The sequence below is a fragment of the Centroberyx affinis genome, unplaced genomic scaffold (genome assembly GCF_046629955.1).
Source record: "Centroberyx affinis isolate AG114_WGS23_722 - 3 ecotype Tasmania unplaced genomic scaffold, CSIRO-AGI_Caff_v1 ptg000893l_1, whole genome shotgun sequence".
NCBI lineage: Eukaryota > Metazoa > Chordata > Actinopteri > Beryciformes > Berycidae > Centroberyx > Centroberyx affinis.
The window spans coordinates 29814-44886 of NW_027279481.1; the positions used below are offsets into that span (position 1 = coordinate 29814).

At 43.9% G+C, this 15073-nt stretch overlaps 1 protein-coding gene across 1 annotated transcript in view; it reads right to left on the reverse strand.

The window, feature by feature from the left end:
* The window catches only part of ncanb (neurocan b), a 132834-nt gene that overhangs the window by 11398 nt on the left and 106363 nt on the right, over nucleotides 1-15073 (reverse strand). Inside the window, exon 13 of the mRNA XM_071521499.1 lies at nucleotides 737-895. Within this exon, the coding sequence (XP_071377600.1) occupies nucleotides 737-895 (159 nt within the window). The remainder of the gene's footprint in view (nucleotides 1-736; nucleotides 896-15073) is intronic.

Below are 15073 nucleotides of genomic sequence, written 5' to 3' on the forward strand. Positions count from 1 at the left end.
CGACAAAAAACAATGAAGGAACCAAAAAAACTTGCAGAACACGGAGGGCTGTTATCAGCAATGCCCCTTCTTCTATTCTGTACAGGCCAAAGTCAAATAGCATTTGTAAATAATTCTCAGGATTTTTTTAACATGCTTGGAATACCAGATGGGTTGGCACTGCTACATAGGACAATACAATCAGTAACTGATGGTTTAGACATCAAGGGCAAGAAAAACGTTTGAAAAACATTATACATTTCTGTAATTTACAACTTACCTGACACCATCTGAATAGTCTTGGAATAAACTCCACCCATCTGGTACTCCACAATACAAATATCCATCTTAGCAAACCATTTAATCTAGTATTGAGTCTTAAAATCAGATTTTTCTTAATGCAAGAGAAAGAAAGCCACCAGTGGGGTGTGATAATTTAACTTATTTTCAATGTAAATCAACTTGTTTCAAGAAGTTTTTTGAATCAAATGTCATTTCATTGATACCATTGACATAACTGGCCTTATTCTGCCTTGTTTCAACATACTGACATTTGCATCTCCTGCACTGGAAACAAGCGGAATTACCTCACCCCACTGGAAGGATTTTTCACCTGCTTTAAAAAAAAAATAGGATAAAGAAGAGATTACATGAAATAATAAGATTTCTTGCAGATAAAAACAAACGAAAGTAAGAAGCATTTACAAACACTATTTGCCTCAAGTATGTCCCTGTCCCATCTCTCCCCTCTACCTACCGCTGATGAAGTCCTGCTCTGCGAAGCTGTGGATGCTAGCCAGGTGGCCGCTGTGCTCCCTGCAGTCTTTCTCGGCGTCCTCCCAGGTGTGTCTGCGGCTGAAGTACCTGTAGCAGTGACCGTGGAACTTCCTCCATGTGTGCTCACAGCCCTCCGTGTCTGCAGGTGTGTGTGTGTGTGTGTGTGTGGGGTTTGTGAGACAGAGAGGGAAGGTGATAGAGAGAGACAGTGATGGGGGACGGGATTAGTCAACAGAAAATCCATATGTGAAGAGAAAGTCACGTTTTTATTGTTAAACAAACACCAACAGCTGACAGATACAAAAGCATGTACAAGAAAGGAGTAGGGGGATTTTGGACTAAGAAGAGGGATATCACCGCTATGTTTTAGTTTCTCATTTTGATTTAATACACAGTAAATTCTTCCTGTCTCGCAGCACACAAGATCTACATAATACCCTCCAGCATCCCCCTCTCTCTTTCCCTCTCCCCCTCCTCCTCTCTCTCTTCAGTACCATCTTCCTGAAGTGCTCTCCTCTCACTCATACTATGTGACACTCCTCTCTGCTCTTCCTCTCCATCCCTTCTTCTCTCCCTCTCTCTCTCTCTGTCTCCTTCCCTTTGATTGGACTCGGACTCCTAATCCACAGCAGAAGCAGGCGGGCGGTGAGGCAGGCTTAGTCCAGCGAAAGGCCCTTTTAATCTATTCAAATGACAACAATCCCTAGAAATGTCTTCCAGTGCGCGGTGCTCGCTTGGTAATTAAGCCCTGTCACAGTCCTGTCAGCGCGCTGACTGTTCCTCCATCGCTCCCTCCCTCCCTCCCTCGCTCCCTCTCTCTCATCAATCCCCTCATCTCTCTGGGGGTTAGCTGTGTGATTGCGAGCTGTACATCTCATATGTGATGCAAAGTGTGCGCCTATGTGTGTTTTTTTTCTTGCCATCCCACGTGTTGGACTGTGTGCGTGGCTGTATAAATGTGTGCATATGGGTATGGCTGTGTGTGTAAATGTGTGAGTATGTATAGGGGATGTAATTCAGGGTTTATCTGTCAGCCAAGCTACCTCCAATCCCCCTTCATCCTCCCACCCTTGGGCCCTCTCCCTCCCTCCATCCCTACAGTGCAGGGATCAGGGAAGAGGCCTCAGCTTTTCCTCCAACAAATCTGAAGCGACACCAGTAAATTGGGCAGTGCAATTGGGACCGTATGGGGCCCTGTTTAGCATGCAGACAGTCACAGGCTGGCCAGGGAGAGGAGTAACAAAATCAGGACAACAGGAGAGAAGAGAAGAGAAGAGAAGAGAAGAGAAGAGAAGAGAAGAGAAGAGAAGAGAAGAGAAGAGAAGAGAAGAGAAGAGAAGAGAAGAGAAGAGGTCCAACATGAAAGCCCCTCTACATTGTAATATGAATTCAGGGCCCATAAACCATTGTATTGCATATTGAGTCCGTAAAAGCTGTCATACTCATAAGTCTATTTGGTGGTCTCCTCTCCACACAGGGTTCTTCAGGGCCTTTTTCAATACAAAGCCATGAAGTGCAATGACAACAGTCCACAAAATGCACTCCACCAGGTCAAAAAGAACCCACTTCTGAAGGGGGGCACTCTCTCTATAAATCATTCTTTCTCTCTCTGTAAATCCCCTTTTCTCTCTTGCAGCTAGATGCATTATTCGTTGGCTCAAAACCACTACATGCATGCCTCCAATGTGACAAACTGAGTTCTACAGGACACAAAGTCACATGTGAAAGCCCACATGTGAATTCAAAGCACATGTGCTTTTTGGACACATGTTGGTTTTTCTAGGTGAGCATTTGGAATTTCCCATTTCCCATGTGAAAATGATGTGAAACAAATATTGTCATATGTAATGGGAGGTCACGTGGAAAAGAAAAACAATTTTCACCTGTGAATTGAAATGTTCACATCTGAAGTAAAACCGTTCACATAATGTCACAATACAACATGAAAAAAATGTTATGAGGAAATTGTTCTGTGTCCCAAGCCCTATATCCAAGCCAAAGACAGGGTAATATTATCGTCATGTGTCACCGACAAATATATAGCAAAGGCACACTCTCATGCATGTAAAACACAATCACGTCAAAAACCAGGCATACACGAATGCACATCTATTCAAACATTCACTAATGCATGTTGGTGTAGGCATGCATGTTCTCGCACACACACACACACATGCAGTTGGTCTTTGCCAAGGTGTGTGGGACTGGCTGCAGACATTAATCTATCTCTCTCTCTCTTTTCCCTGTAGGGTTCAGTGAGAGTGTGCCGCATGTCCAATTTTAACACTCTTTGACACTCTCTGGCACAATTCAACACTCTCTTTGAAATTCATCGTTCATCCACCAGTCTGCTTGACATGCATTCACATATTTCTCAAGCAGTCCCATAGGTCCGCAGTATATAAAGGAGAAGCATATCCTCGCTGGTACAATGACTCACAGCCGGGCCAACAGAGGTTTTAACCCTTATTAACTGGGCAGGATGACTAACAACTCACAACTGACTCACTACTCAATGGCTTAAGGGAAGAGTGGCAGAGGGAGTGTTTCATATATACACACACCAGACCTGACTTAAATAGTATTTCCGAATGACTCATAGTATTTTCTTTACATGTGAAATAGGTGGGATTTTATCACACCAGGACAATTTATATGAGGTAACACCTTGTAAATCACACAAAGGCATGCCAGAAGTGACTTTCAAATACCTTCCTGTCCATTCCTGGAAAACCACATCCATCTGGCCTAAACCAAAGTGTAACAAGTACTTGTAAATATTATTTGACCAGGGTCTCGGGCACTGTGCAGCTTCACTCAATTTGGGGGTTAAGTGGCTTGCTCAAGGGCACATCAACGCTAGTGTTTGAATGACTGGGAGAATTACCTCTTCACTTTGTCCACTCAAATTTTCCAAGCAGTCTGAGGAGTTAAACTAATGCCTTTCAATCACAGTAATGACACCAAAACCACTTAGCCCTGTTAATATTTTCAGCTTTCTGGCACAGTGGCTCAGGTTAGCTCCATCGCTTCGCCTCACAGCAAGATGAACCTGGATTCGATCCCCTAGGTATGAATGTGAATATCTGTCTATTTGTGTTAGCCCACTGATGGATAGCCACCTGTCCAGATCGTTTCCTTGCCTTTCACCCAATGCATGCTGGGATAGGCTCCAGCCCCCTGCAATTAAGCGTGTAATGAATGTGAATGAATAGAGCTTCCTGCTTTGTAATTTCTAAGAGTCACTGATGGCAAATGAACAATGGAGTGACATTTATGGAACTGTTTGTCCTACTTATATCTATAATACATTGGAATATCCAGTCACTTACACAATCTAGACCACAGACACACACACAGGCACACAGGCACACACACACACGCACACACACTCCCAGGAAATGCACAATTCTCCGTTGGGGCATTTAGACATTACAGGAGACAGACTGCATTTGAATCAGCATCTTGCAGCCATACTCCTCCCAGTAGTACAGAGAGAGTGCTTCTGACAAGTGAGCAGTAGAATGGCAACAGCTAGCACCATGTCACTGCTGTTATCGCTGGCCTTATGGGACCAAAGTCAGTGTATGCTGCTGTCTTTTCCTCTGCTGACTGCTAACTCCACTCTCCCACTCCGCCATCAGTCCTGGTACCTTGCTAATACCTTCTCAAACTGTTTGCCCACATGGCGGCTGGTACATTGTATCAGCGTTGGGAGTGGGTCCAGCTTGGCTCATAAAGGTGTAGAATGGGTTGTTATCTACAGGAACAGGGAGAGGAGAGTCAGTGTAGGCGTGGCAGAAACACACACACACCTACCAACAACACAGGTCTGTAAATTCTACATACATGCTTTCATCGAACCACACACACTCCACTGTGGGGTCCAGACTGGCAGTCGGCCCAGACTGTGTGTGTGTGTCTGGCAGCACAGCCTTGGCCCCCCATCGTAAAAGAGGAACTACATACTACACACATATAGATGCAGACTTGGTACGATTTCCACTTGTGAATTAGATACATACATGTTTGTTAAACGCTGCGCCAGAGGAAAAAAATATGGAAAGCCATGTGCTGCAAGCGCAGTGAGATATGGTCTAGAGCGGGAGGTAGGCGAGAGAGAGGCAGAATAAGAGAAAAAACAAGAGGATGAAAGAGACAGAAAGAGAAACAGAAAGAGAGAGAGATAGAGAGAGAAAGAGAGGAAGATCAAAACTAAACAGACATGTTTTTTTTCCTCAGATCTTAAACCTAGTCTCCGCTGATTTCCTCTGCCTCTCCCTGACAGTGAGGCTCAAAGCCCGACATCACATCAACCTCTTCAAATATTTAGACTTTACTCAAGTCATCTTCTTTTTCCCGTTTTTCCTCTGTCAGTCTGAGGGAGGTGGGGGGTGCATTTCAGCGATTAATATTCACAGAGACTGAATGAACAGCAGTTAGGAAATAAAAGGCCATACACTTCCAGCTGACTGATTGGGTCGTTTATCCACATCACCAAGTGATATTTCTGCACCGTGGCTTTTCAGATCCCCTGGATGATGAAACGATGTGTGTGTGTACATGTGTGTGCTGCCATGCTACCTCCTCCCTGCGTGACTCTCTTTGAAGAGTGACAGCTCAGTGTGCCATTTGCGAGAGGGCAGACGACAGCAGGGCAGAGAGGCAAAGGGAGAGAGAGGGAGAGAGAGAGATATAGAGAGACATAGAGAGACATACAGATAGAGATATACATAGGAAGAGGAGGGAGATTCTGTTGCTGGCCAGAGGCAGAAGGTGCGAATGAGAGGAAGAGTGGTCATGGAATCATTAATGGTTATTACTACTGCAGTGTTGATTAATGGAAAGGCCTAATAGTGTGATTCTCACAATTAGGTGTAATGGATGTTACAGTAAAACAGCCAGAGACTGTAACATGAATGACTGATGCTAGTCTGAACGCTCATTCTGCATAATTAGCCGATAGACCTGTCTTTGCAGAGTGATGCTGATGGAGGGAGCTGAGGTGAAGGTGAGGACAGCACACACACAGACACACACACACCCATAAATAGACAAAATCCGCACAGGGATTCAAGCACGCACACATCCAGTCCAGTTTGTCTAAGTGGGCAGGCCGCAGTCCTTCAGTGTGTAATTAGTGTAAGGTGAGGACAGCACACGCATAAACAGACATAATGCTCATACGCTCATACATATTCATGCGTGTCTGCATCCTGTCCAGTTTTTCTCTAAAAAGAGCGGGCAGGCCGCGGTCCTTCAGTGTGTAATTAATGTAAGGTGAAGACAGCATACACACATAAATAAGTATAATGTGCACACCTATTCATGCATGTCTGCATCCTGTCCAGACTGCGCGGGTCACAGTCCTTCAGTATGTAATTAGTCTAACGTGAGGACAGCATACACATATAAATAGGTATAAGGCACACAGACCTATTCATGCATGTCTGCAACCTGTCCACTGTTTTTTGAAGGGGATCGACCAGGTCACAGGCCTTCAGTGTGTAATTAGTTACTGAGATAACAGTTAAGGGAAAACAAAAGAGAGTGCAATAGTACAAGCCAGGATTCATAACTTTGCTGTCAGAGAAGTTGGAAAGTTTCCCTGGAAAGTACAAAAGTCCAATAAACCTCTGGCACAGCCAGCAGTACTGTTTTATACTTCTCCATCAGAAGAGAAGATACCTACTGTTCATTAGTGCATGGAAGAGGAACAGACTCTCTTCCCCTCCTTCTCTTTCTATCTATCACTAAACCTGCTCACTCTCCCCTCTATCTCTTTTCTTCTCAGTTTGTTTCTCTTCTACATAAGCTTCATTTCAGCTGGGGAAGAGAATGACAGTTGCTCCAGGAACACTCACTAATTAAGCACCTTGAATGAGAATAATTTCTCTCCCTCATCTCTCCAGCCTTCCTTTCCTGGAGAGAATTGGCAAGTGGTGAACACAATAGCATATGGACTGAGAGAGATGCCTTGCTGTTATTCCGTTTGACTAGCATCTGCCAGGTTTATGCAAAACTTCAGGGATACCTTCTGTGTGTACACGCCTGTGAGTGTGTGTGTGTGTACAGTAAAACCTCCTGCTGTACCATGAGAGCCTCTTTTGCGCTGTGTGTGTGTGTGTGTGTGTGTGTGTGCCTGTGTTTCAGTGCATGTGTGTGCACACTCGGACCACCGGCAGCTCCAGCTCGCTCTCTTCTCAGTCATGGCACGTGTCCCTCTCGACATGTTATTACAAAGCATGAATCTTCATTAGCATTAATAGCCTCTAAAGACCCGGAGGATGCAAAAAATTAATTTGCCAGCGCCGGGCTTTCTGCTGAGTCGCCAGTTCGACAGCAGCAGTACAGTCAGGACTCACAGCGGTACGGCATCACGGCCGTCCCTGGAGATGCACGGTAGAAAACAGCAAAGTTAGCAAACTCAGATGCCTTCCCTCTCAGCCTCTCTGTCAACTCTGAAAGCCATCTCTGGCTCACAAAACCTCCCGCTCCTAAAAGAAAAAAGAAAAAAGAAAAAACCGGAATAGGGACCTCAAACAAAGTTCCCACGTTGTACTGTAGCTTGTGGAGCACAAAGAGTTCAACATACTGTGGCTTAATAAGAGACCAGGGCTGAGATAAGCGGAGTACCATATCTAACTGTCCAATGGGATTGCAAGAATGGGCCCCTCCAGCACCACTGACAAGATGAGGCCAAAGTGACCGACTCCCATGCTGACCAGTACCAGTCTGAACCTTAACAGAACCAGGTCACAGAAACCAGAAACTGTATTTCAAGCATGAGTGACTAAATTCAATGTGAAATGCACTTGACCTCCATCAGCACAGGTTACCAGCCCTCTACTTTCGGAAATCATCAGAAATAAGAAGAGGTTTGACTGGCAGATGCACCGCTATGAGGAGTTCATTTCCAAAATGCTACTACATACACATCTACGTATTTTTAAAAAGATAATATAATTACCTGAGGTTCATTAGTCAATTATCTCCAGTCCGTAAAAATCAAATGACCTGCTACCCTTGAAAAAGTACCATCATTTTGTGCTATCATGTATTTTGTACAAGTCAGCGTGACAAATGGTGGATATTTCGGACCAAAACTATTCGTATGTAGAAAGGTGTACAGACTAAAGACACCTGTAAACCAAGCAGAGCAGATAATGAGCAAATGGAGAATTGCTCAATGTGCAATTCAGTACAAACATCATCCAATGCGTAATCCTTCCACTATGAATTAATCACAAATATCATCCAATGCGTAATCCTTCCACTATGAATTAATCACAAGTAAAAAGAGGGGGTCAGAAAGTGAGGGGGATTGAGGATAGCGGTAGAAGAGTGACAGACAGAGTGTAGGTCGGCCTGCATCTGGAGCTTTCTAAAATGCTTCCCACCGCCGTTAGTCAGCTAAGTCTTGCTCTCTTCCTCATTAGTCTCAGTGTGTAGGCTACAGCACATTGTCTGCTTCCTGTTCCCAATCTGCGGCACTGGTGTTGCTGTTGGCGTCAACGTGCTCAAAGTCTTCCTATCTGTCAGACCCAGATTCACCCAGCTTCCTCTTTGGGGGAAGTTGTGCTCTACTTTGCTATAGGTTCCCTGGTAACACTGTCAGGTTTTTTGTGTTTTTCTGTCAAATGGAATCACTCCTGTGTGTTGTGTCGTGCGTGTGTGTATGTGCGTGCATGTGAGTATGTGTGTGTGTCAGTGTTGCCCAGGCCACCTTGCCTCTAGGAGTTGCCACCCTGCCTGGAGTAAATTTATTTATATTATTTTCAGTGGGCACTTGTAGTGTCAAATGGTCTCGCTGCTGTTTCCAAGGGCTTTCCACCCCACCATGAAACATTTCTGGCCTGTGTGTTAGCCTCAGTACGCTGCTAGACCAGTAGTCGCAAATCATACCCGCCGGTACCAGCCGAGCGCCCCGCTGGGGTTTTAGCACTTCTCTCCCACAAACAAACAGAATAAATATTCATAATCCAACGTATGGAAGCGGGAAGAGGAACGGAGAGGGGGCGGAGGAGAAGACGGATGAAACACGAGCGAGCTCCGAGCCGGCCGTCTCTGCGAGTTTCAGGCGGCAGAAAACACATTCTTCACAGATAACCAAGCAGCAGCCAAGACACCTTGGGATTAATTAGCTACGCAATCCTTTTAACACAGGCTTTTTATTTTCAATTTGTAGATTATTTGTTCTGGTAGGAAACAGAGAGAGAGAGAGCGCGAGAAAGAGAGACAGAGAGAGATGACTAATTTATTTCCTGTGTATTGGGGTTTTGTGTTTTATTAGTTGGTTGCTTTGTTACTAAAGGCAAATTTATGGTTTCTGTGGTGTGTCTGGTGTTTGTAGTGCAGAGGGTCTGTGCGGCGAGTGCAAAAAATGAAACTCTACGGAGGCCTCCGCAAACGCCGCAGTCAGTTCAGAGGCTATGATTGGTTAATGGTTGCTATGTTAGTTGGTTACCAGGGAAGTAGTCTATTCGAGCCAACTGAGAGCTGACAACCGGCAAAAATGGACAATCTCTCCATGAACACCACGCTGTTACCGCATTTACCATAAAATGCTGTGGCTCTGCGGAGAGAACGGTCTTGCCGTGAACACCGGGCACACACCGCAGAAACCATAAATTTGCCTTAAGAGCCACTGCAACAGACTGTAACTTCAGGATTGAATGGCATCTAAACTGCTGTTGAATAAGTAGTGAGTAAAAAACCCTTTTGATTTTGGGAGGGGCATGTGTCTCTACACTGTGTGTGTGTGTGTGTGTGTGTGTGTGTGTGTGTGTGTGTGTGTGTGAGTCATAATGCATTTGGGGGCAAAAAATATGTCAGTATGTCACCAAAGAGGAAAAGAAACATGGAGTAGAGGAATGTGTGTGTGGATATGTGTGTAGGTGTGTGTGTGCAGGTGCCTGTGTGAGTGTAAGCCACAGACCTCTCCCTTCATAGCCCTAAGAAAAGTTGAAGCATCACACATACACACACACACACACACACAAATGTAATGCAAAACTGCATTCAGACTGGCAGGCAGATGTGAACTGTACAGACACTGACACAGATGCACTCTCTCTCAATCTCTCTCTCTCTCACACACACACACACACACACACACACACACACACACACACAGACACAAACACAGAGCGTGACAGAGCCTCCTGCGGTGCGCCAGAGATGAGAGGCACGGAAAGATGCAAGAAGCGCAAAAGTGACAGCAGAAAGGTAGTGAGAAAAGAATAAAGGGAGCAAACCTGAAAAAGAGGTGTCTACAGTAGTGGAATAGCAAAGTAACAAAACCACACTCTTACACATTATCTTTTTTTTCCTAGAAAGAATGAGGGAAAAGGGAAAGGAAACAAGTATGAATGATGGATAAAAAGACAGGAGCTAGAGAAGGGAGGAGGAAGCTGGAGAGAAGTAACACCTTGTTTGCCTTAGCTCACTTCAGCCAGGCTGTGGAACTTCAACAGGCTGTGGTTTGGTTTCTGTCTCCATTGATTAGGCAGCTAGCCAAAAAACAGCAGGATTTTAAAATAACAAGCACAGACTCAACAATCAGTTTCAGCGCTATAATGAGAGAAGAGCGAATCAATTGACAGACAACTGACTTTGTTACTCTAATCCCAACTGCCTATTCTTCTCAACAAACATCCATTTATTACTGCTTATTACTCAAAATGAATGAGGCCACACTCGACTGCAAGGTATTTATATATTAAAGCTAGATTCTATTGTGTTTTGAATATAGAAAATAATCACTGTTGTTGTTGAGTGTGACCTCATTCTTTTGAATACACATTCTGTGTAAGGATCACACGGCTCTGAGCCATCTACAACCATACTGCTAATTATTAAAATACTATGAATGCTGCTCAAAACTTGGCCACAAATTACAGGAAATATTCTATTCAGATTATATATAATATTCCATCTATTCTCACAGCTGCTAAAAGGATGGTAGCTTGTCGCTGGAAACCACCACATGCACTGTCGGTGAGGGAATGGCTCTCTTCCTACCGGGATATAGCACAGCTGGAGCTTTCTACAGCACGATTACATTATGCCAAAACACAAAATATTATTTGGCTGGTCAAAGCTACTAGAAAAAATGAGTGTTTTATTATAAATATTTGTGGTTAACTATCTTTTTCAGCTGTGCTTTCATGTATTTGCTTGCTTGCTTACTTGTTTAGAATATTATATACAGTATACTGTATATACTATATGTACATTCTTTGGTTACTTCATATATATACATATATTTTATGTATACTCTTGGCTATTTCTGTGGATATTATCATGGATGATGGAAGAAATTAGCATAATTATCTAATTCCTTTGTGTCTGAATGCTGCTGGTTTACGTCTATAATGATCATGGGATTCCTGGGTAGCAGGGGGATGGGGTTGGGAGGAATGGGTGGGTTGTACTTGTAGTTTTGTTAATGTTTGTTTGCTGTTGTTTGTGTTTGTTTTTGTGTTTTTATCTATGTACACTGCCTTGGTTCATCATGTTAGGGGTTAGAGGGTGGGGGTGGAGTGGGTTGGTGGGAGGAAAACAAGAGAAATGGAGAGGGGGGGGGGGTCGGTTGTAGTACACAATAAATAATTGATCACAAAAAAAACAAAGTGATAATAATCTGTATAATGTGTGTAAGTAATAACAATAAAAAAACAAAAAACAACAATAACAATTTATAGGCAAAACATCAATAAATAAAAGACCAACTATTAAAATAAAAAGGGTTTCAGAGGAATTAACAAGGCAACTGCAATGGAAATAAAAATATATTTTTTATTATATTAGATTATTATATTATTATCAAATTGTATAAATTCTTTCTCTCTCTCTCTCTCTCTCTCTCTCTCTCTGTCTGTCTCTCTTTTCTTCCTCTTCTCTCAGTATATTCACTGGAGGACTTGGAAACAGCCCTGGAAACTTACTATTATTGACTCTCAGATGGGATCACCATGGTAACAGGCCCGAGGGAGCCAGTGGACTGAGGCTACCTAGCATCTAAAGGCTTTCAGATCATAACACATACACACACTCACACCGCCATGAATTGCAGCACGAGACAGAGAACTGGACCGCTTTAGTGAGACAGGGACCAATTGGGTGACATTAAAATGGATAGAAGTCTCAGTGGAACGAATGAGTTTGCCGAGTTCATTTCCACTCTTCATGTCACAGTTCAGGCCTCTCTCTGGATATCAAACTGAGATCAGGGAGCGCTGCCTGTTCTGAGTTGTACTTTTCACAGCTGAATTCTATATTTCTGTGGGCACTGAGCGGCGAGAGATAAAGCGACAGGCAGCAGGCGGAGGCTGTAGGCTTACACACTCCGCCCTGCTGCTCCCGACCAACCGTGAAGCCAACAACGCAACAGGAGCCTGAGTGGAATGTACACACACAGCTCCAGTGCATGTCAAAGAGGCCAAAGGTATGTTTGTGTGTTGGTGTGTGTCTGTGTGAAAGGAAGAAAAAGAGAGACGAGGGAGAGAAAGAATTGTACTCTACAGTGTGTATGCGTCATATTGTAGGCCAGTGAGTAAAGAACGGCGGAGCGTACGTAGCGTGTTCAAAACATTTCTACATCTCACTCTTTTATCTCCTGCCCTCATTTAAAGCTGGGGATACACCACACAACTTTTAAAATCTTAACAGATTATGAAAAGACTGGGCGTATACACTAACTGACTGGTTTCTGCTGATTTTTTGTGACGACTGAAAAACTGGGGATCACACACTTAACGACTACGCCAGATGAGGGATCACACACTACTCGACTTGTCACTGCAACTGAACCAAACTGAAAACACCAAACTCACATGAAAACACGAGCTCTCGCGGTACGCTACGAGATGCCGGTAGCAAAGCAAACACGGGGTACAGCATAGATATAAATTCACATTATACATTTTTATGGGTAGCCTACTACAGCTTGCTGTTGTTGTTGCGCCACCATCTGCATGGAATAAAGGAAGAAACAGAAAAGAAACTATTTTCTTTTCAGAAACAGAAAATTAAAAATGGAAAACGACTGATGATTTAATTTTCATTTCAAAATCCAAAAATGGAAAACCGAAATATACAAGGCATTGTCCGTTTTCCTGGTGAGGAACGGCAGATACAACATTTACAAAGGACTTGATTTTCCTTTTCTCCTTTGCCCATTTTGGGATTGCAACCTGAATACAGAGCTGTGTGTCTTTCAGCACCATCAAGGCCTGGAAAGCGGAAAGGAGAGAGAGAAGCAGAGAGGGAGGAAAATAGAATTACCAAAAAAACATACACAGACCCAAAAAGCATTTACATAAAGTCAGTATGGACTGCACAGACTGCAGAGGGAGCTGGCAAATGTGAATCAAATACCTGTTGCTACATAATGGAGCCAAAGCTATGAAGTGGGAGCTGAGAACGTTTGTATGCAATGTTGGCTACGGTGCCAGATGATTATGTTGCAAAACCGGACTGTGCATTTACATTGTCCGGTCAGGACTACCAACCGGACATGTAGGCTAATAAATAATAATTATAAAACCTGACTTTCCGGTCTAAAATCAGCACCTGGAAGCCAAGGTTTTGTGGAATCAATAACTGAGTCTTCCCTGTATTTTTTTCCTGTGTGCCTTGGTACCAGAAAGATTGGTAGGCCTATCTATAAATTTATTGTATGAAGAATTAACTAGTTGATTGCTCCTTGGTGTGGGCTAAACACCGTATTGGCTTATTATGGCATAGCTTCATAGTTTTTCATTGGCTATTGACGGGATCCGTTCGCATTTGAGTTGTTGACGAGTACACACTACCCGACTGCGTCCAGTTTCTGCTTGTACAAAATTAAACATGTTTGATATAATCGTAGTGGCGCCAACTCACGTTGGGAGGCAAGAGATTAGAGTCTGTTCCCCTCACACACTTGTCGATTAGAGTCTGTTCCCCTCATACACTTATAGATTTTCTGTGCCAACTGGCCATGCCGACTGCCCCAAAATCTGCAGACTAGTGCAGACCAGGACAGACTCGGCCCGATTGTGAATCCTGGCTAAAATCGGGGCAATAGTTGTCTCGTGTATCCCCAGCTTAAGGAGGCGGTACACTTGCAACGAAGTCCAACTTGCCCGAAATAGAAACACAGTCGAACACGGTGCCGCATACAAATTTGTGTATCCTCACTGTGGCTTAGTTCTGTACGCTCCATGCAAATGGATGCGCATGACGATTAAAAGAGGAATCGGAACCTAGGAAAACTGGAAATAGCTGCGACAAAAGTCTTTGAGATGAACAACAACAGCAATGGCTGCGGTGAAAAGAACGACAAAAGCGGCTGAGGTAATATGAAGACCTTCGTGCGAAGAAAAAGAAGAAAAACATGATGGCATGTTCGTCTGCTAATCAAACCAGGAGACAAGATGGAAGAGTTTAGCACAAGATGTTCGCACAGAGATGTAAACAAAGGCAATGAACCGGAAGAAGAGAGGAGAAGCTTTTCCACAAGTCAACTCAAGCAAACACATTTTAGGCCGATTGCAGACGGTCGCACAGTGGGGGCTGGTGTGGGAAGAATTCGACTAGTTTGGCCAGCAAGCCTGCAAACAGTCTTAGTTTTTTTTTCCACAAACATGTCCTTTTGTCCCCAAGAACCTGCCAACTAGTTTCCGCAGCAGGTATACCTCCTGCTTTACTCTCCTTCATTCTCTGCCTTCCTCTCCCTTCACTCCCACCTCTCTGTATCGATCGCTCTGCCCTCAGAGACCCAGATCAGACCAGACCAGAGCAGGAGAGAGCAAAGCGAGGCCCTGGAAGCCAGACACATAGACAAAAAATAGATATTCAAAGTCACAACTCTATAGAGAGATGAGGCTAAAGGTGGAGCTGACCAGTAGAACCTGGCTTTATGGTTTCATATAATTCCATGCAGTCCATATAAAGCATCCAATATATTCCTCTCCTTCCCTCCCCCTCTCCCCTGTCCTCTCTCTCTCTCTCCTCCTCCAGAATGCTACAATGTCTCTGTAATCTCAAGCTCTCTCTCGTCCCCACTATCCGCCTTTGTTTCCATTCTTTAAATTTTAATTGTGCTATTTTAAATCTTGTGTTTTAAGAGATGTACACTCTACATAATTCAGTTGTGTTGCTAGTTACAAAGGAAAGTAAGTCAAACTCTAAACCTTTCCATCTTTCGTTTTATCCCGCCACATCCCCATACCTTTACTGTGTACACATGCTCTGGGTATTCCTCGGCGTCGCATGGGGCTGACGTGTCGGCCATGTTTCCATGTAACATACAGCTGGTGAAGAGCCTCCT